The 21,346-nt window shown below is 50.5% G+C and overlaps 1 protein-coding gene across 2 annotated transcripts; it reads left to right on the top strand.

Annotated features, from left to right (window-relative positions):
* Positions 1 to 718: 718 nt before the first annotated feature.
* On the top strand, positions 719 to 17,879 carry ZBTB21 (zinc finger and BTB domain containing 21). 2 transcript variants are annotated; one of them, XM_032392611.1, is made up of 2 exons: positions 719 to 818; positions 12,405 to 17,879. In XM_032392611.1, the coding sequence occupies exon 2, from the start codon at positions 12,418 to 12,420 to the stop codon at positions 15,580 to 15,582; it is 3,165 nt and encodes a 1,054-aa protein (XP_032248502.1). In that variant the 5' UTR covers positions 719 to 818; positions 12,405 to 12,417; the 3' UTR covers positions 15,583 to 17,879. The 2 variants fall into 2 exon arrangements, with proteins under 2 accessions (XP_032248502.1, XP_032248503.1); XM_032392612.1 differs by lacking the exon at positions 719 to 818 and adding an exon at positions 11,574 to 11,630.
* Positions 17,880 to 21,346: the final 3,467 nt, after the last annotated feature.

Genomic DNA, 21,346 nt, shown 5'->3' with positions numbered 1-21,346 from the left:
GGGCGAGAAGGGACATCGGGGTTAGCTGCCGGCGCTCACGAAGGCCGACTGAAGGCGCAGGCTGCGTGTGGCCACGCGGTGACCGGAGCCGCCACCCTGACCTGCCCACGCGCGACGGACCGCGAGCCCCGTCTCCCCCGTTCGCTCTCCGGGGCCCTTCCAGAGTGGCCCTTGCGGCGGGAGGACATGTGGGCGCGGGAGGTCAGTTCTGCAAGACCCGCACCCCGTGCACCCTCGGCGCAGGCCGGCGAGCGCCCCGAACGGGACGCCCCGCGCCCAGGGTCCCCCGCCGGAGGGCCGGCCCCCGAGGGGCGTGCGGAGGGCGCCGCCGGGAGGGCCGGGCGACCGCTGAGAGCAGTCCGCGCCACCCCTCTCACCCCCGCCGCCTCACGGCCGCCCGCAGCAGACCGGATCCCCAGCTCGGACCCGAGAGGCCCCGGCCCAGGGGGCGCTGCGACGGCGCGGGGCGGCGGCGGGGGGCGGGCGCGCGGAGGACGCGGGCGCACGCGGACGCCGGGCGGAAGGCGCGCGCGGAGCGCTGACGGACGCGGACGGCGGCGGCGCTCCCGTCAGGCCCGCCCTCGTCCGCCCCCTCCCGCCCCCGGCGCGGCGCACCTCCCTCGCCCCGCCCCCCGGCGCCCGGCGCCCAATCACAGCGCCGCGCACGTGACGAGCGCTGCCTGCGATGACCTCATCCCTGGTGTGGGATGACGTCAAATTCAAGATGGATGGAATCACAGCGGCAGCGGCGGCTGCGGCGCGCGCGAGCCGAGTGTGAGCGGAAAGGGGCCCTGCGTCTGCCTCGGGGCTGGAGACCGGTGAGTAACTGTCACGCCCCTCGCCCTAGGAGAACTGCGGGGCCCCGTGGGAGGCCACAGCCTCCTCGCAAAACGCGGCCTTTCCTGACGTAACTCTGAGGTGATTTCTCTCTTTTTTCTCTCCACCAGCGGCTTGCGGGCTCCGAGCGCTTCTGCGCGTGCGCGGGGTCCGGGCTCTCACCGAGCATGCCCCAGGCTCCCACGTAGCCGATTGTGGCTTCACACTGCGCATGCTCCTTGCCCGCACTTGGCCTCGCCCTCGCCAGTGCGCACGCTCCATCCCCGGCTGGTCTACCCTCGCCCGGCCAGGTGCCCCCCTGGGCCGGACGTCCCTGGCCTCGGCGCGCGCACCTGCGCGGAGCTGTTGGGACGCCTTCCGGCCGAGGGCGCGTGTTCCGGCCCGGTGCAGGCGTGGGGGCGCGCAGGGGACGGGGTGGGGTGCGCGGAAGCAGCGGGGTGGCTGGAACCCGCACCTGCCGCAGCCTGCGCCCGTGGTCCCGCGGTCCGCCCGGCGGCCGCCGGCGAAACCCTTCCGCAGCCCGAGTTGACTTCGCGGGCCCCGCCCCCGCCCGCTCCCTGGCCCGCCCTCTGCCGGACGCGTGGCCTCGGAGCGCGCTCCTTTCCCTCCAGAACCCCCCGAGAACCCGGTTCTCGGACTGCCCGTCTCTGGCCGCAGGCCTCTGTGCGGGGCTTTGGACGCTTCCCTGAGAATCTGCGGCCGGAGGCGCTGGGGAAGGGGGTGGCTCGGGACCAGCGGCTCCGGGCGTCCCCGCGCAGACCTCCGCCGGCAGGAGGCCCCGGGGTGTTTGTATGGGTTGCCTGGTCGCCTAAACCGCTTCTCTCCAACGAGTTCAGTCGCGGCCCGTGGAGGGTCGCAGCCTAGGGGAGCCCCTCGGCACCAGCCCTGCACCCCGGTCGCTGTGCGTTGCAAGCACAGGGCTGCGTGCTTCTGGAGAATGCCACCTGAGCAGCACGTGTGGACGTGGGGTGTGTTCAGAGACCGGTTCTCCCTCGGGGTTGCCGCACAGTGGTCCGGGGGGCGAAGGCTCGTCAGACCCCAGTGTAGCATCCGGGGTCTTTCAGTGCGGGAGCTCCCAGCGCTGCCCGGCGCTGGCATCAGAGGGCACCGGCGTGTTACAGCATAGTCCAGTGATTGTCCATAATGATGACCCTGAGCCATCAGCAAGGGGCCTGCGCCTGGTCTGTGCACCTTGTTCAGGGGGACAAAGTGGGCTAATCGATCTTGGATTTCTCACTGACAGTTACTCTTTCTCCCCTCCGATGCTTGGAGTAGATCCCTCATCCACCTCTAACGTCTAATTGTCATTACTTCTAAATTTAAGTACTCCTAAATACTGGTGATAAAAAGAAGGTAGAAATTTGGGGTATTGGTTTGCTTCTTCATTCTTTCACTTGACACTGTTGAACACGGAGTGCACTTCATTCTGTGGAGTGAAAAGGTGATAAGCCCAGACTTCAAGGAACCTAAGAGTGTTTATGGCAAGGGATGCTGGGTGTGTAACCAAAGAGGGGTTATTGGGAGTCTCCAGGTGAGCAGGACATGACTGAAGGGACGATTCTAGTTGTCCCCAGAACCAGCAAGGATGAGGAGAGCTGATTCGAGAGCTGTTTACAAGCGAGGTTTGCCAGGTTGTGCTGATGGGCTAGAGAGGAAAGAGGTTTCCGGTTTGGGAGAGCTGGTGGTTGGCAGCACATCTAACCAAATAAGGAACGTGTGAGGACAAGCAGATGTGGGGTAGGGGCCAGGGAAGTGGGCCCTAAGTACTGCCCCGGGCATGTGGAGTTAGCTGTGATGGAGGTGCTCAGCGGGCACCTGCGGCCGAAGCAGAGATGCAGATTTGGGTGTCCTCATCCTGTAGACCTGTAAGCCACAGAGCTCGTTCAGAAAGCGGAGCTGCCACATGCTAAGCTCTAACAGATGCTGGAGCAGTAGAGGTGAGCAGGTGCAGGTCTTGAACCTTGAGTGTAATGATTTCTCTCTTTACCCAGCAGATACTTGTCAGGCCTGTGCTAAGCATTGGGGATACACAGACGAAAATACGCATTCTTCCTTTTGAGGGCTCTCACCAGGGAGGTAGATAGAAAAGCAGGACACTCAAAATAGTTGTGCTCTTACTGCAGACAGGTGGATGGAATATTGTGGTAGTTGAGATAGGACTGAGCCATTGGCTGGGGGCACAGTAACAAGAGCTTTGCAGAGACAGTGACATTTGAGCTGGATCTTTCTGTAAAAGTTGGCCAAGGGAAGGTAAGAAAGGTATGTTAGGTGGTGGACATTGGGTGTACAGGTTTGCAGGGTAGATGGCAAAGAGTGTCCAAAGAGGGCAGCAGAAAGATAAATATGACCAGACTATGAAGAGGCTTGTATGCCAGTCTGTAGGGTTTGGATTTTATCCAGGAAGTAATAGAAAAATCAATATAGTATTGTAAAAGGCAGTGATGGGATCAGCTTTACTTTAGGAAAACCAATGAAAGGTGTAATTTCCACTCCTGCATTTAATTGGATTATCAGACTACAGAAAAATCAACAAATATTTATTGTGCAAGATACCACATTGGATATTGTGAAGAGTGTCAAAAGATAATCGAGTATTTAGTTCTCACACAGCTCAGAGTTCTGTTGGGGAGACAAACAACAGTATCTGGCAGCAAATAAACATTGTGTGAACGGTGCCAATCTCTGTGATACCGGAGTTGAAAGGTGCTTGCTCATTATAAACTGAAGGAGTCAAGGAACGTCTGTTGGTTAGCTAGGTCTGCCAGAACAGCACCGCAGACTGGGGGGCTTACCAGAAATGTATTTCCTCACAGTCCTGGAGCCTAGAAGTCCAGGCCCAGGGTGTGGGCAGGGTTGGTTTCTCGTGAGGCCTGTCTCCTTGGCGTGTAGAGGACCAGCTTTCCTGCCGTCATGTTCTCGTCCCTCTGTGTGCTGGTGTCCTTATATCCTCCTCTTATATCCTCAGATTGGATTTGGGCCCACCTTAAAGTCCTCATTAAAACTTGATGATCCCTTTAAAAATTCTGTCTAAATATGCTTGCGTTCTTTTTTTTTTAAGATTTTATTTATTTGAGATAGAGACAGAGTGCATGCATTTGCACAAGCAGGGGGAGGGGCAGAGATAGAGGGAGAAGCAGGCTCCCCACTGAGCAGGGAGCCCAACGTGGGGCTCCATCCCAGGACCCCGGGATCATGACCCCAGCCAAAGGCAGACGCTTAACCAAGACTGAGCCACCCAGGGGCCCCTAATTATGCTTGCATTCTGAGGTGCCGGGGAAGGGGGGGGCGGGTGGTTAGGGCTTCCGCATGTGATGGGGTGTGGAGAAGGGGACACAGTCCAGCCTGTGGCAGAAGGCTTAATGGAGGGACTGGACTTGAGCTGAGCTCTGAAGGATGATCAGCGTTCAGCTGAGTGGAGTGCTGGAGAAGGGTAGATGAGGTCTTGGACATTCGAGGTCTTGTAGTGGGAGACGCAGGACACTCGGGTTGTGTCTCAGAGACACAGCATCTGAAGCAGGAAGTCATCACAAGGGAATAACGAAGGGAAAGAAATTTTAGAAAGTATTTTGTGACCAGATTCACAGAGGTGTAGGGTCTATGTTTTAAAATTTTGCATTTTAACCTAGTGGAGAACCATGTTTTCATTATTATTTCTTTTCAGCCAACTTTTAGCACTCAGCCAAAATATCTATTGAGGCATTTCCTAAGCATTCTCTCCATACCCCTAGTTTCTCCACCCGGTTATAGCACCCTGTTTATTTCCATTATAGTGCAACTGAATCTACCCTTTTCATTTGTTTCCTTGTTCATTATCTCATTTACCCCCCTAGAATTTGGGGGCCTTGGTCTGTTTTGTGCGTCCTGTATTTCAGGCATGTCTAATCATGCCTTGCACATAATAAGAGCTCAATAAATAAGTTGAATATATAGTAGTATTCTCTAGTGTGTATGTCCAGTGAATGCTTGAAGCTTTGTTTAGGAAGCCCCATCTAGCAGCAGGATTGTAAAGGATGAACTTGGAGAGCATGGCAGGAAGAATGAGTAACACTTGGAAATGTATCAGTTAGGGTCCTTTAATAACAAGAACAGAAACAGGCTAGCTTGAATAGAACAAGGAATTTATTGTAGAGACACCAGGCTGCTCCTGAGGTTTAAGGAAAAGCTAGAGAATTGGGCCAGGAAGTACAGAAACCAAGGTAACTGGCAGGAATCAGTATGGTGGGTACCAGCCGGCTGCATTTTCAGGCCCATCTTCCTTCCGGGGAGAAAGTTTGCGGTCTGCGTGGCTTTGGTTGGTGCCTGCCCCTAGGCTAGCAGAGAGCAGCTCATCAGACTTACTCCTGGGACAAGGGTGGTTCTTCCAGAGCCAAACAGAAGAGGCCACTCTGCTAATCCAGGTGCCCGTGAAGGGCCCGAGCTATGTTACAACAGAGCACACCCCGAAACTAAAGTCAGCCCCTCTCAGGAGAGACTGAAAATGGGGTGAGACGGGCACCCAAGGGGGTGACACACCTGCCCTGGGGGGATCCGATTGAGGAAGGCTGGCTTTGAAATCCGAGAAGCCTTAGATGATTTCTGTGTGTCTGCATTGTCACCAAGTGAGTGATAAAACCAAACTTAGAGCACTTCTTGTCTCCTTCGAAGAATGAAATAGAGTGGAGCATCAGGCGTGAAGGTTTGGGGCTGAGCAGTATGCGTGTGCTCCAGAGTCACGTGTAGGTGCTTTGTTTTTCTGACGAGGTATTTGCTTTGTGACATGGGTTCCTCCTTTTTATTGGTGTAATGTTTGGGACTGTGCAAGCCGTCCCCAGCATTCCAAAGGATCGTGCGTGCAGAGTTCGGTTTTAGGCTGATGTTTTGGATGTAAGCAGACGTTTTCCTAGGGAAGTGGTACCAGGGGTTTTATGGGCCGGTCTTGAAGCAAGTTCGATTTATAACGTACCTTAGCTCTGATACCAGCCTGAGTTTTAGTCTCCAAAACTTAACAGTCAGTGAGGTTATCTTGGTCCCTTCCCGTCTCCCTTTCTGGGCCCCTCATTCACCTCCTGGTGCCCTTTTATCCCAGTGCTTAGCTGTGCTTTGCTTTTTTCTGCCCATATCACCAGAATGCTCTGTATTCCAAAGTCGTCTGCCTTCCCTCCATCCCCTTAAAAATCTTAACTCCTTGATCTAATACTGGTATAAAGAGGAAATTATATGCATTGAATTAATTTCTATTAAGACACGAATCCCTGCTTCTCTTGGCATTTCGTACCTGAGGAATTTGAGGTGTTGGTATAAAATAATTTTCTGCGGTTCAGTTGCAAAGGTCTTTGTGGCCATGCTAGGGAATTGGAACTTGAGGCCAGCGCAAGCCTTTAGTAGGAGTGTGTGTATCTGTAGTAGAAGTGGGAAGAATGGAACCCTTGCTATTACAGTAGTCGAGTGAGAGGTGAGTCCCAAGTCTTCCTGATGTCCCCACCGTGCAGTCACCCACCCTCCCACCACCTGGCCAAATTAACTGCTTCCTGAAATAAGTATTCTTGTAGCATTGTTTATATCTTTCATTCTATTTGATTTTTATGTGTCTCTGTCCTACCACGGGAATGTGTGTGACTGGACAACAGGCAGCCAGCCAGCTCACTCCTCTCCCATCACCAGCATCTCTTACAATTTATAACATTTGGGACCATACGCATTCAGGAGAGGAAGAGAGGAAGGACATAAAATTCGTGCTTGCCGTATAGGAAGCACTACATATACGAGGAGGTGGCAAACACTGTGCATCTTGTTCTTCATAAAAATCCTGTGTGGTAAGTAGGGTTAGCCCCATCTAACAGGTTAAGGATACTACGACTCAGAAAGGTCGAGTGATCTTTACCAGGTTATGTACCTAATAGGTGACAGAGCCAGGACTGGAGACAAATACTGATTGGAAGGTCTTTTCCATGGAGCTGTGGGTTCCATGAATTGTTAACTGTAAAGATTCTCATTTTGAAATTTCAGGAAACAGCATGAAATAGGAACAATTCAGGCAGAGTTCGGGAAGATCTGTGTGTTCGAGGATCCAAGCGGTAGGACGCCAGCCCAGTTTCAGAGTCTGGCTTTCCCGGGGGGTTTCCACTGAGCTCTTTCTGTCCATTGTAAACGGCTCTTCAGTCCACATTTCACCCACTTTCCTCTTCAGAGCGCCAAGGCTTCTCACTATGACTACGGTGATAGCAGGAACTCTGCCCCGATGAGTCAGGTGGAGATGAGCAATGGAAAAGGAGTGGGGGGCGGACCCGGGGGCAATACGCAGTTCCGTGTGCGAGCTCTTCAGTTTGTGATGCACGGTCTCCTGTAAAGCAGAGGTCCTCGTTATTCATCATTGAAACATAGGTGAGAAGTTGGAGTTTGATGAGCCACCGGATTTGTGGAGGAGGAGGTACATTTGGCAACAAAGTCGGTCTTACCTGAGGGCTGAGGAGCAGGAACAGCAAAGGGGCTGGGCGCTCACTTCGCACTCCCGGGCTCCCCCAGGGGTCCCGCTGGATTAGCGCATGAAATGCACTGGTGGTAACTTAGTCACTATGCATCCTTAGTGGAGCATTTTCTATTTTTAGTTAAGTTAGTTAAGCTCAATAAATATGCCTACTGTCTTTAAAACACAAAACTCCAAAATGTTAGTCGTTTGCAGCTAGACCAGGAAAGGGCCCATGGTTTTTGAGTTTTCATAATGGAAAAGGTAAAAGCAAGGGCATCAGGCGGAGGGTGAGGAGTCTGCGTGCCCTGTGCTCGCTCTCCTCCAGACGTCTCCAGACTTTGTCCCAGGCTGCCCGAGAGGATAGAGGAGTCCTCCTCCCTTTAAGGTCTTGGAGCGGCCTTAGCTTAGTCCCTGGGGCCCTCCTGCGCCCGTTGCCTGCGCAGCCCCGTCGCCTGCCCTCCCCCGCACGCCACCCGTGCTCCGGCAGCCTCTCCGCCTCGGCTCTGTGCTGTCCGGCACGGCTCCTGCCCTCGGAATGCCTTTCACCCCGCCTTCCTGACTCCTGCTCGTTCAGGAAGCATCTTCTGTCGCGTGCCTCCCCTGACGTGCCTCTCAGCTGCCCCCGAAGCCTCCACCTGCACCGCGCCCGAACCCCTGCAGCGCCCTGTCCGGGGCTCTGCACGTTGGCACGTGCTAACACACTGACCTGTCCCGCTCCCACCGCACGGGTCTCTCAGAGCTGCAGGACAGGCCCGTGCTTGCTGGGCTTCCATCCTCCGTGTCCCGCCAGGCACCGGGCCGTGAGACGTGCGGAAGGTGATGGCTGAGTCCAGGCGCTGGGCCCCGACTCCCAGCTCGCCCCACTGCTGGCCGGCGGTGTGACCTTGGGCACAGTATGGGCTCTCCCAGCGCCTCCATCTCCTCATTTGTAAAACAGGCACGTGGACGGCGCCCAGCCCAGAGATTTCTGTTCGGATTAAGGGAGGGAACTGGAGACAGCACAGTGTGGGGGTTAAAGAGCTTGGCCTCTGCAGCCCAGCCCCTGCTGTGAATCCTGCTCTGCCACTTGTGCTTGGTGGGACCTCGAGCACGTGAACTTGACCCTCTGTGCCTGGGCGTCTCACCTCTGGAACAGTCATGGTCCCCGCCTGCTAGGCTTGCTGTAAGCACTCAGTGAAGGTGTGAGAACGTAGCGGTAGATGCGGTGGAGGAAGCGCTCACACGGAAGCTGTTGGTGGGTGTGCAGTAGGCGCCGGGGTGAGCCGGGCGGGCGGCATGGCGGCGGCGCCTGCACCCGTGTGCCCGGAATTTGACGGGCTTGGCCCCTTTCCAAGCCCGCGGTCTCGCTGATGATTCTAAATGGAGGCGAGAGCCAAATGGATCGCTTTAAGCAGTTTTCAGGGACAGCAACTATTTGTCATACAACCCACATCTGAGTGACTTGCTTTTCCCTAATTCCCAAATGTCTTCATTCAAAGAGTATGGGAGCCTGTGGTTCAAGGGATTAGAAGTAGTGATTTAGAACAAAAGCAGGGATCATGGTAATTTGAAGAAAGGCAAAAGAAGGAAATTTTTCTGAACTGTGTTGTTTTGGTATATAGCAGCAGGGTGCAGACGGCATGTGCAGTCGCCTTTACTTCGTGTCCAGGGACGTGGAAATGCGCACTTGGTTTAGTCCTCACACACTCCCTTCGCTCACACCTGTGCTTTCAGGTGCCCTGGGTGTCTTCTTTTGATTCCCCCAAGAGCAGACCCTGAGCCACGGATTCAGAGCAGGTGTTTATTTGGGAAGTGATCCCAGGAAGCACAGGAAAGGTGGTAGGGGTGCCCACAAAGGGTCCGTTAATGAATAGGTGCTGCTCACATTTAGAATATCAAACTGAATTCCTGGAAAATACCTGACCCGATTTTTCCATCAGACTTCATCTCAAGTAAGACGTCCAGCACTTCTGGTACAGTTCTTGGAACTCTCTTTAACTCCTCACCTTCTTATCTACCACGGTCAGTCCCTCAGAAGTCCTAGTGACTGCTTGACCTCCACTCCCACCTTGGGGCAGGCACCATCGAGTCTCACACGGATCGGTGCAGTAGACTGACTCTGGCTGGTCTGGGCCACAGTCCTGTCTCAGCTGCCTTGTTGCTCTTGGCTCCTAGCTGGTCTCCCAGCTTCCACCTTTCCCTGCCTGCTTTGATCCATTCTCAACATCGGAGCCCGAATGATCCTTTTGAAACATAATTCAAGTCCTTGTCATTTTTCTGTCAGAATCTTCCAGCGACGGCCCTTTCACTTGCGGTGGAAAGCTCAGTTTTCCTGCGGTTCGCTCAGCCCTGTTCTGTCTTCCGCAGCCCCCTGCTCCAGCCCTGCTGTGACGTGGGCTCTTCCCTCTGCTTGCAGTGCTCTCCCTCGTGATTCTCATGGCTCCTTGCCTTCTTCAGACCTTCTCGAGGGCGTTTTGTTGAGTGAGCGAACGAATGAGTGACTCGTGAAGTTCTGTACCGTGTGTGGTGTGTTAGAGCTGCCGGTACCGTGTCCTCATTCACGTCTCGCCGTAGCGTTGTGTCGTAGCTGCTCTTCTCCCTGCTTTGCAGTGGGGGAAACCGAGCCTTCGACGTTGACTAGCCGCCCACGCTGACTTTCCAACCGTCTTGACCCCGCTAACAGGGAGGGAGTAGGAGTATGTTGTGCGTGCTCACGCGTGTGGACGTGTGCACATGTAACTGAGACTGACATTTCACAAGATGTCGGCCTCCTGTGTTTGAGGCATTCTGACATTTTCTACTCTGTCCTAGTCAGTTTATGACTTTAATTGCTAGTTTCTAATCACTAAATTGATTGTAAGAAACCCTTTCTGAAAAGTACTTGTCCCTGTTTTTAATTCTGCATCTGTTCCTTTTTCCTGTGGCAACATCTGAACTAGGTTTCTCAAAAATTATTAGCACTAAAAACAGCATTTAGTACACAGCTGAGTTGTAAATGTGGCATTAGAAGTTATTTCTTTCTCTGCTGACCTTTGTGAAAGATGATGAGGGGGTATGTAAATAAATGCAGGATTGTTGAGACATGATAGTAGGATTAAGGGAGAAATTTAAATGGCTAACAGAAAAGGAAGGGCAAAGGTCTCTATCAAGCAATCACAAATAGGAATTAAAATTTGCCACTGATACGAAATGATGGTAGGCAAGAATGAGCAGAAACTCCGTACACTCTGACCAAGGCATCTGTTTGGGGACAACATCCCTGGAAGCAGTCATGTCTCAGAACCTATTAAATTGAGTCAACACCATAGAGAGGAATCAGAATAATAGGAGAGAAGTTTGTGTATCATGCTTGGTCATTCCAGGTTGGTGGCCTAGCAAAGTCTTCTTCGTGGGCTCTTCTGAAGAGTCCGCGTGCTGGTTGACCAGCAAAGGCTGTCCTTTGGACCGGAGGAGAACTTGCCAATGTCCTGGGTGCCGAGTTTAGTACATTTACAACCTGCCCTCTGGAGAAAGAGAAAACTGTCAGTCTTAGTTGCTTTGAATCCATTCAAAAATAAATGCCATGAGACATCCATTCAAAAATAAATGTCATAACTGTTTTATTATTTTTTTAGAGCGGGGAGAGGCAGAGGGTGAGAGAGAGAATCTCAAGCAGGCTCCATACCCAGTGTGGAGCCTGACACGGGGCTCGATCCCACACCCCTGAGATCATGACCTGAGCCAAAATCAAGAATTGGACACTTAATTGAGCCACCCAGATGCCCCTAAATGTAACTATTTCAAAGAAGACACTACAGTCAAACCAGAGATGAGGTGTTACAGCAACGGAAGCCCAAGTGAAGGGTCAGCTTTGGAGAATCTGGCCTTGTGTCTGTATGAGATGGCTTTCCCTTCGTTAAGAGCGTGGGTGGCATTAATATGGACCTTTTTCTTTTTTTTTTTTTTTTTTTTTTTTTAAAGATTTTTATTTATTTGACAGAGAGAGACACAGCGAGAGAGGGAACACAAGCAGAGGGAGGGGAGAGGGAGAAGCAGGCTTCCCGCCGAGCAGAGAGCCCGATGCGGGGCTCGATCCCAGGACTGTGGGATCATGACCTGAGCCGAAGGCAGACGCTTAACGACTGAGCCACCCAGGCGCCCCTGGACCTTTTTCTTTGATACTGAATTAAATGTTTGCCTTGTATGAGATGCTGGCTCATCCAGCCTTTGCAACAACCCTAAAGGAGGGTGCAGTCGTCCCATCCATTTCACGTGAGGGACCTGGTACTCAGCCAGGAAGGAGGCAGCCTCTCACCCCCGTACCTCTGCCAGAGCCCGCACCCAGCCACCAGGCCGTCGCATCTCGCCTTCAGATTGGAAGAGAACTGCGGTGAGATCTCATTTCAAACCCCTTAATTTAAAATTAGTAGTAATTACGTTTAGATCAGGCCATAGTTTCCTCTGTGCTATCCTTGAATATGTGATTTGGTGAGAAAAAAGTATTCAGCAGATTGCAAGGTGGTTAGCGTAAGAAAGAAACCAAGCTCTTCTGTTGTTTAACGTTCTAACCTTTGCAGAACACTATGATACAGTAGTGATCAGTAAGTGAAATTTTTCTTTCCCTTTCCAGATTCTTCCCTATTTTTAAAGGTCTGGTGAGACCCCCCTCCCCCTTTGCAACCCAGTGGTCACAGTTCACAAGGTGGATAAGTACGTCCAATGATAAGACTGACTTCTTTCAGAATCGCAGACTCAGGAGCTTCGATTCTTCATGCTTATTCTCTGAACTAAGAGGGATAGAACCGAGCGTCGAATGGATAAGAACCCTAAATAGCCAACCTTTCATTTCAAACAGGGCTGTTCTGCACAGCGGCCGAGGTCCAGCAGCCCTCTGCTGGTATGAGAACACCTGTGCTACAGTCTTCAGTCCTAAAACGCCGCAGCGGCAGTGACCGACACGCTCCACGAGCCCCGAGACCCACTGGCTGCTCTTTCCCATGTTGTTGACGTAAAATCGTTCATCCACACGGCTTTTGTCTGCCCACAGTCCGCTCAGCTCTGGCACCTATGAAAAGACAGCTAGGGCTCCCTGCCCTTGAGCGTTTCATCCCAGGGAGAGCTTTTCACCACGTTTTTCACAATAATTGTGTACTTTGTCTTTCAGGTAAGCGCCCACGATGGAGGGGCTGCTGCATTACATCAACCCGGCACATGCCATCTCTCTGCTGAGCGCGCTCAACGAGGAACGCCTCAAAGGACAGCTGTGTGACGTGCTTCTGATTGTTGGGGACCAGAAATTTCGAGCGCATAAAAATGTCTTGGCCGCCAGCAGTGAATACTTCCAGAGTTTATTCACCAACAAGGAGAATGAATCACAGACTGTCTTTCAGCTTGACTTTTGTGAACCAGATGCTTTTGATAACGTTTTGAACTACATTTATTCTTCATCTTTATTTGTCGAGAAAAGCAGTCTCGCGGCCGTGCAAGAACTAGGCTATAGCCTTGGGATTTCCTTTCTGACTAACATCGTCTCGAAAACACCTCAGGCCCCCTTTCCAGCGTGTCCCAACAGGAAAAAAATATTCATAGAAGATGATGAAAGCAGTTCTCAGAAGAGAAGCGTCATCGTTTGTCAGAGTAGAAACGAAGCACAGGGAAAAACTGTGAGTCAGAATCAGCCCGACCTAAGCCATACGTCCCGGCCCTCCCCTAGCACTGCAGTCAAGACCAGCACCAGTAAGCCCCACGTTCCCAAACCGGCCGAGCCGCTCCACACTTTGCCACTGGCTGAAAAGAGCTGGCCGAAAGATGGTTCTGTGGGCTATGCAAAGTCTCTGGAGCACGCGGGGCCTCTGGATGACCCCAACAGAAGCAGTTTGCTGAAAAGGAATGCACCGCTGCAGGACAGAGAGGTGATGGACGATACAGCCGGTCTCAGCGGCCAGCTCCCCAAAGGCAAAGCCATAGAGTTGGCTTTGAAGAGACCACGGCCCCCGGTGTTGTCTCTCGGAAGCTCGTCGGAGACCCCCTACGTGCTGAAGGAGACTCACAAAGGAGGCGGGCCGGGCGAAGACCGAAACCTGCTGTACTACTCCAAGCTGGGGCTGGTGGTCCCGTCCGGCGGCTCTGGCTGCGGGAAGCCAGGCATCGACAGAAGCGGCCCGCTCGTCAAGAGTCTCCTCAGACGGTCGCTGTCCATGGACAGCCAGGTGCCCGGCCTCTCACCCTCCATAGATCTGAAATCTTCCCAGGGCCGCTCCGCGGTGGCAGGCGAGGTGCCGGGGAGCGGGTTCTGTGCTCTGTCGCAGCAGTCGTCTCTGAAGGAGTGCGGGGAGAAGACGGCCCTCGATGAGCGGAGCCCCGTGCCCCAGCCCCACCGCCTCCGGTCCTTCAGCGCCTCCCAGTCCACGGAGAGGGAAGGGGAGCCTGCCGTGACTGAGGTCCGCATCAAGACGGAGCCCCGCAGCCCCCTGTCAGACCCCTCCGACATCATCCGCGTCACCGTGGGAGACCCGGCTGCGGCGGCCGCCGCCAGAGACCTTTCCTTGACAACCGAAGACGACCAAAAAGACATGAGCAGGCTCCCGGCGAAAAGGAGGTTCCAGGCGGACCGAAGGCTGCCGTTGAAGAAGGTGAAGGAGGACGAGCACGGGTCTCCGGTGTCCGAAGAGAACTTCGAGGAGGGCTCGAGCCCTCCCCTCCCTGACACAGAGTTTCCAGATTCTGACTTGAATAAAGATGAATTTGGTGAGTTGGAGGGAACAAGACCAAACAAAAAATTTAAATGCAAACATTGCCTTAAGATCTTTAGATCGACCGCAGGTCTTCACCGGCACATTAACATGTACCATAACCCAGAGAAGCCCTACGCTTGCGACATCTGTCACAAGCGGTTTCACACAAACTTCAAAGTGTGGACGCACTGTCAGACCCAGCACGGCATAGTGAAGAACCCATCACCAGCCTCTAGTTCACATGCCGTTTTGGATGAGAAATTCCAAAGAAAGCTGATTGACATAGTGCGAGAGAGAGAGATTAAGAAGGCCCTGATCATTAAGCTGAGGCGCAGCAAGCCTGGGTTCCAGGGGCAGAGTAGCTCCCAGGCCCAGGCCATCAAGAGGAACTTGCGGTCGCGAGCCAAAGGAGCGTACATTTGTACTTACTGTGGAAAAGCCTACCGCTTTCTCTCGCAGTTCAAGCAGCACATAAAAATGCACCCGGGAGAGAAGCCCATTGGCGTCAGTAGGACCGCTAAGCCCAAAGAGCATGTTTCTCTCGAGAGTCCAGTAGAGAACAAGGAGGTTTACCAGTGCCGCCTCTGTAATGCTAAGCTCTCTTCTCTTCTAGAGCAAGGAAACCACGAGCGATTATGCAGAAACGCAACCGTTTGCCCCTACTGCAGCCTTAGGTTTTTCTCGCCGGAGCTAAAGCAGGAGCACGAGAGTAAGTGTGAGTACAAGAAGCTGACGTGTCTCGAGTGCATGCGCACCTTCAAGTCCTCCTTCAGCATTTGGCGGCACCAAGTTGAAGTCCATAATCAGAACACCATGGCGCCGGCCGAAAACTTTTCCTTACCCATCCTGGACCACAATGGTGACGTGACTGCTGCTGCCAGGGCCCCGGCCCAGCCCGAGCCCCACAAAGCCAACCACGCGGTCCCCGCCAAAGACGACAATGCCTTCAGTGATTGTTCGGAGCAAGTGAACTTCGATTCGGAAGACTCCTCCTGTCTCCCCGAAGACCTCAGCCTCTCGAAGCAACTGAAAATCCACGTCAAAGAGGAGCCCGCGGAGGAGGCCGAGGAAGAGGCTCCTGAGGCCCGCGCCGCCCCCAAGGACGCCGGCTCCAGCAAGGACACCAGCCTGTGGCCCTGCGAGAAGTGTGGCAAGACGTTCACGGCGCACAAGCAGCTGGAGCGGCACCAGGAGCTCCTGTGCTCCGTGAAACCCTTCATCTGCCACGTGTGCAACAAAGCTTTCCGCACCAACTTCCGGCTCTGGAGCCACTTCCAGTCCCACATGTCTCAGGCTACGGAGGACCCGGCGCATAAAGACTCGGAAGCGTGCCCTGTGCCCACAAACTCTCCGTCCCCGCCCCCGCTGCCCCCGCCCCCGCCGCTGCCCAAGATCCAGCCTCTGGAGCCCGACAGCCCCACAGCCTTGTCTGAAAACCCCGCTCCCGCCACGGAGAAACTGTTCGTGCCCCAGGAATCCGACACGCTTTTTTACCATGCCCCCCCCCTTTCTGCAATCACCTTTAAAAGACAGTTCATGTGTAAACTGTGCCATAGGACATTCAAGACGGCCTTCAGTCTTTGGAGTCACGAACAGAGCCACAACTGAAAGACCGCCCCTTTTCACCTGCCACAGAAGGGACGGTGGTCTCCAGAGTTCCTCCACCTAAATTGTGAAACGTGCATAAGAAACAAAATATTTTTTAAAAGAGAATAATAAAGGTTGGAAATTGTTATGCTTGAATAGAAGTTTGAGGTAAATTGATACTAATTAGTGATGTCCTTACTCACCTTAGAAAAACTAAAATCTATTGTGCTTTGGACCTTACAAGTCACAGGATGATTTGCTTCATTAATGTTGAAATGTGACTGATCTTGGTTATTTGCATGGTTCCTCATTCCACGGTGTCAGTATAATCTTTTCCCAGAGGTGGTTTTGGTTTTTTACTGATTTGCAATCAGTGAAATACTATTCAAGTGTTTCTTTTGATTATATCAGACACCTAAGTTCTAGTTCAATGTCAGCCACGTTCCGAAGTCCACAACGCATCAGGAGGAAGCGGAGTAGTTTGCAGCGTTGAGTTAGATCTTAGGATACTTTAGCAATAAAACAATGATAAGCCTCAACTTTAATAAGTTATCCTGACACTTGATAACAATAAATAATTTGGTATTTTGTGGTCATGTAGAAATTTTTTTGTATGAAAATAGTGAGAAATTTAAATCCCCAGCAATAGTGATACTTAGATTTTTATAAAATAACAAAAGCTTGCTCTTGGGTCATTTAACATAACTAATGATGGAAGATTTGGGAAATGGAAATGTGAGGGTGTCTGGAAGGCCTCCAAGCCCGTTTACAAAAGCTTCTGTGGCGATAGGCATTGTAATCGGAACTGCTGTGCTGTGTGCACGGGCCTCAGGTCTCAGCTCCGACCAGCATTGGGAGGACTGGACGTGTTTGGTCTTCTCCGATTCATGCTGTCACCAGTGGGAAATCGAGTGCGTTTGGGACCGAAAACAAAGGCAGCATAAGGCACTCGCTCATTTTGAATTTAACAGCATTAGTGGGACAGTTAAGGTTGGGACATACACTTAGGTACCTCGGTCCCACGCCCGCGGTCAGGACAGCCGCCGTAAGTCCCGAGTTAGCATTGACTTCCCAAGATGGGACGCGGGGGAGAACACCACGCCACGGTCCCCACGCGCTCTCAAGAACAGTGTTCACAGCGTACCATCTCCTGCCTCTGTTTCTGTTAGAATTTGTTGGAGTTTATTGTGGTAAGATGTCCTTAGTGCAATCATTCTGCTTTACGTCACTGCTTTAACATTTCATAAATCTGTATTAAAGCACTATCAAGGGTCCAAAATTAGTTTTCGCTACCTATTTTGGCCCATAGGGTTTGGGCTGCTGTTTTGTTTTGTTTTGTTTTCTATTTTGTTTTAGTTGTAATTAAAAGGCTTTTTTAGGTGTTTCTAAAGGGAAAACTTTGATTTCACTGGTACAATTGAGGGGTTAGGTATGGACAAGTGGAAATATTGTTGAAACTACAAAATCCTTTTAAGATAGTGCTATGGATGAAGACTCCCAAGTTTATTAATTTTTTTCTTACAAGCTTACAATTTTTATTTTCTCAAATAAAAAAAAATTACTGTGACGAAGAAATAATTTGCTGAGTACTTCAGCGTGTACCACTGTGGCAGGAAAGAGCTCGGTACTTGTCGGTCTCGTCACCCACATTCCGTACCAGCGGTAGGAAAGACAGTCAACTTTTTATCGAAACACAAGCCTTTTCATAAAATACCAATTGGCTTTGTAGATTAGAGAAATTTCATGTGAAATCTTGCCTTTTTATTTTTTCATTTGAAAACTACCACAAGTCACAGAATATTTGAGTGGTTCCTTCCTAATTTTGTTCTTACTTAAACTTGATGGAGAAAGGAAAATAAAATGAAGTTGCAGTAACCGATTATTGCCATCTTTATATTTTCTTGAAGAAATCTATGCATTTTCAAGATGAAACTAACGCGTATGATGTTCCGTGAGACATCAGGGTGGATTACTGTTCACTGAATTAATTCCCTGTATAATGTGCTCTTTTCTTACTCTGAACACCTTGGTAGCTGTCACTTCTTCGGAAAGACAGCCTCCCTCAGAGTAGTCCTTGCTTCTGGCTGTTAGAGCGTGTGTGTGAGAATTTCCATGGCACACGTGATCTTGGCATTGTAAATTCAGTATCCCAGGACTTGAAACTATGCTACGTTTTTGAAGATTTTTTTATAATGTTCATCAGTAAAAAATATTTTTGATCTAAATATAGGCTCAGCGTTTCCGTTAGATAGTGTTTTGTCTCGTTCGTTTCACGTTTTTGTCTAGGCAAGGAACGTTAAGATTTCAAATAAAATTTCGAACCAAAAACATTTATAATGCAGTTCTGGTTTTTCTATTACTTTTTATACTCTACTTTCAAAGCGTCAGGCTGAAAGAGTTTATTTTGGTGGTCAAAAAATAAAATATGCTTCCACTCATGTAACTATTTTAAATGTCAGGAAGTAAAATAATGAAAGACACACGAATCGCTCCTTTTAAGAATGTTGATCTCAGACGGTGGGCAGACACTCGGTCTGTGAGACAGGTTGGTCTTTCATTGTTAGGACGCCAGCTTGTAAAGGTATTCTCGAAAATGTTTTTTCTGATTAGAATTAATTTTTGAAAATGTAGGAAGCTCGTTATTCCTTGTAAGTATTCAGGCTGCCTTTTTTTATGCAGTTGTGGAAAGAATGTAAAATGTTTTAATATATTCTTTATTAATCTGAGAAACTTGCTATTGAATCATTTTCTTCACATGGGAGAGGGAAAGAGGAACACCCTAAAACATCTTTTTCTCAAAGTCAGCAATGGAGGTTACAAATAGTGTGCATTTTTTATAGTAGTTTTTCAATTTAACAATATTCACCTTTAAAACTAGTTACGGCTAGTGTGCATTTATTGTTTTATCAAAATCTACAACTAGGAGTTCAACCAGGATATCACTTTTGCATTTGTGGGGGCATGTACGTGGTTCTTGGTTTTCTGTTTTGGAGCGGATCCTTAACAGCCTTTTTAAAAATATGCTCCAGCTCTTATCAGTCAGTGGTAGTCTCATCCACACACAGCACCCGTTGGTGCCGATGAGGGGAGAAGTTGTACAAGAATAAAACGTGCCCTTCCTTGGAGGCAGGGGGTGTCTTCCTCCGCAGGCCAGTGGCCCGTCCAGGGGAAAAAGACCCAAGAACCCAATGTGTGTGTGTGTGTGTGTGTGTGTGTGTACAACCAGTGTGTGTGTGTGTGTGTACACAACCAGAATCCAGAACCTTAGGAATTAAAGGCATTTGAATTTTCTTACCACAAAAACCATTAGATGTAATGCATAGCAGGTTTCTTTATAAATTGCACTAATTCATATTGGAATATTACAAGTCCGTTTTGTCAATTTCTGATTTCTCATTGATGTTTTTTGTAATAATTATGGAAAGTGTTATTTAAATAATGCTAATACATTTAATAAGTTCTTTAACACTGGCTTTTTTTTTTTTTAAGTTTAAAAAATAGGGTTTTCTTTTGTGGCTTTAGCACTTTAAGAAGTTTTATGTTTCCATCATTGTTAACGTGCTTGTTCAGCGCTTCTCCCCGTGTTTGCTTCCACGCGGGGCGGGGGGGGGGGGGAGACTGAGCGGTGGTGTTTACGTTCCGGAGGAGGAGATGTGGGTTAGTGTCAGGTTTTTAAGGAATTCCTTTCAGAGACCATTGTTTGGGAACCAAAGTATTTTACTGTAAATCTTGAAAATAATTGAATTGAGTGCTCTCTAGTCATTCATTAGTGCTGTTCTCAAATTTTCCACAAAGTTATACTTGGTTAATGTTAATTTTCAAATGGGGATAATTTCTTATTGACATTAATGCAATACTTTAAGTTTTCATTGAATAAATCTTACTATTAAACAAATGTGGTTATAAACAAATTGTGTATATTTTGTTGTCAGATGCTTTAGCAGACTAAATCATTGTTCAATTTTATTTAGGAATGAGCTTTTTGGAACTGAAAACTCATGGTAAAATAGGATTTCTGTCTAATGTTAATCCGTTGCTTATTTGTATCCAATTCTGTTGTCTGTTTCCTTTGCTTAAATCTTGACTAAGAATGATTGGAGTCAATAAATTTGTACTGTATTTTGTTTTGAGTGGTGGTCTCATTGTTATGTTTTGGACATTAGTAACAACGGTTAGTAGCGTATACGTTTCTGAAAGTAAAGATGAAGCCGCTCTGGGTAGGTCTCGGGAGTAGCCGCCTGAGAGCTGGGTGAGGTGGTGGTTGCCCAGCTGGTCCAGCGTGCTAGGAGAACTAGGTTTGCAGTCAAGTGTTGGTTACCGGGGCACCACAAATAACGCGATCATTAGAACCTTATAGAAGCCAGCATCTTTGCCTACCCACCCTTTCTTTACTGTTCACATGAGTTTTGAAACGATCATGGGGGTAAATGCATACACACAACAGGTTTAGTTACCCCACATTGACATTTCAGCATAGCAATGGGTAATCTAGTTTTGTTGCACGATTTCCACGGCTTCCAGGTCATCCTAACCAGGCCCTTCCGTGATGCCGGGAGAGATGGCCTTTTATGTTGCCAGCTTCCCCCGTGAGGGAGAGCCGAGCCGCGGGCATCTCCGTTGGCCACCACCGGACTGACCGCAGGCAGGGAAGGAGCTGGTCTCAGGCTCTCTTCCTCGCCGGATCCCCTAGACCCGTCTTGGGGGCCTCTGGCCAACGGTTTTGGGATCACGCGGCACGTGAACAAACAGTATCATCTTGTTTTAATCCGCGTTAGCTCTGTTACCCAGCTGGCCACCAAATACTGTTTTGTTTAAAATGTTTCTTGTGCTCTTTTCTTTGTAGTAATTACAGCCTTTTCGGTCTGGGACTGTTGCAGTCCTGTGGCGTCCTCCCCACTCTTAGGCACACACTCAGGACAGTAAATGCCTGTGATGGCCAAACCACGTCGCCAGCGTGTGACGCTTTCCCCGGCCAGAGGCTCTGTCTCGGCTCCGCTGAGCACTGAGCTCTATGAGGTCTGACGGTTGAGTGGCAGGAATTCCTCCTACGAGGCATGTGTCTGGAGAGCGAGCCTCCCCGAGCTGTCACGGGAACACTTTAAAGCCTGGTTTCGAATGAATTTGGGTGTCCTGTGATGGACCATCGGCCCCATCCTCCAGAGTAGGGTCCCGTGGTCACTGTGTCGTCACCACACCTGCATTTTGCCCAGCGGAATGTCTTTGCTCCCATTGACTGGGGCTGGATCCCTTCCAGGACACTCCTCCTGACCCCTTTCCACCCGCTCCTCACCCCAGCTGAAAGCAGCTGCCTAAGTGTTCCCACAAAACCCTGAAGAGCCCTGTCACCCCCTCGCCACCTTCTGGTCTACCCATATGTATTCTAGGGCAGGGCTGTCCTCATCTTTGCGTTTCCAGGGCTGGGCAAAGGGAAGGGGCATTTTAAGTAGCTGACAAATACAGCAAAGAAATCTTGTCAGATGCTGCAGACAACCAGCCCATTCATCCTCAGCTAATATTAGAAGAAACTTGCTGAGTCTCTGCATACATCCCCCAGATTCTGATTCAGCTGCTCAGAGACCCAGAGCATATTTTAATTTTTATACAGCTCCCAGTAAGCTGGAGGAAGAACAGAAATGTTCAAATGGCAGGTATCAGATTGAAGAGTCCCTCGCCCTTTGTAAATGCCATGCACTCTTGTGTGGCTGTCATTGTTTTTGGGGTGTGTGGCAGGCTGTGTGTGTCACTGGCCCTGCCACAGTGCCCATTAGGTCACCCTGGTGTGGCG

This window comes from Phoca vitulina, unplaced genomic scaffold, assembly GCF_004348235.1.
Source record: "Phoca vitulina isolate PV1807 unplaced genomic scaffold, GSC_HSeal_1.0 scaffold68, whole genome shotgun sequence".
NCBI lineage: Eukaryota > Metazoa > Chordata > Mammalia > Carnivora > Phocidae > Phoca > Phoca vitulina.
The sequence above is the reverse complement of the archived record's forward strand: the minus strand, read 5'-3'. Positions and strand labels throughout refer to the sequence as shown.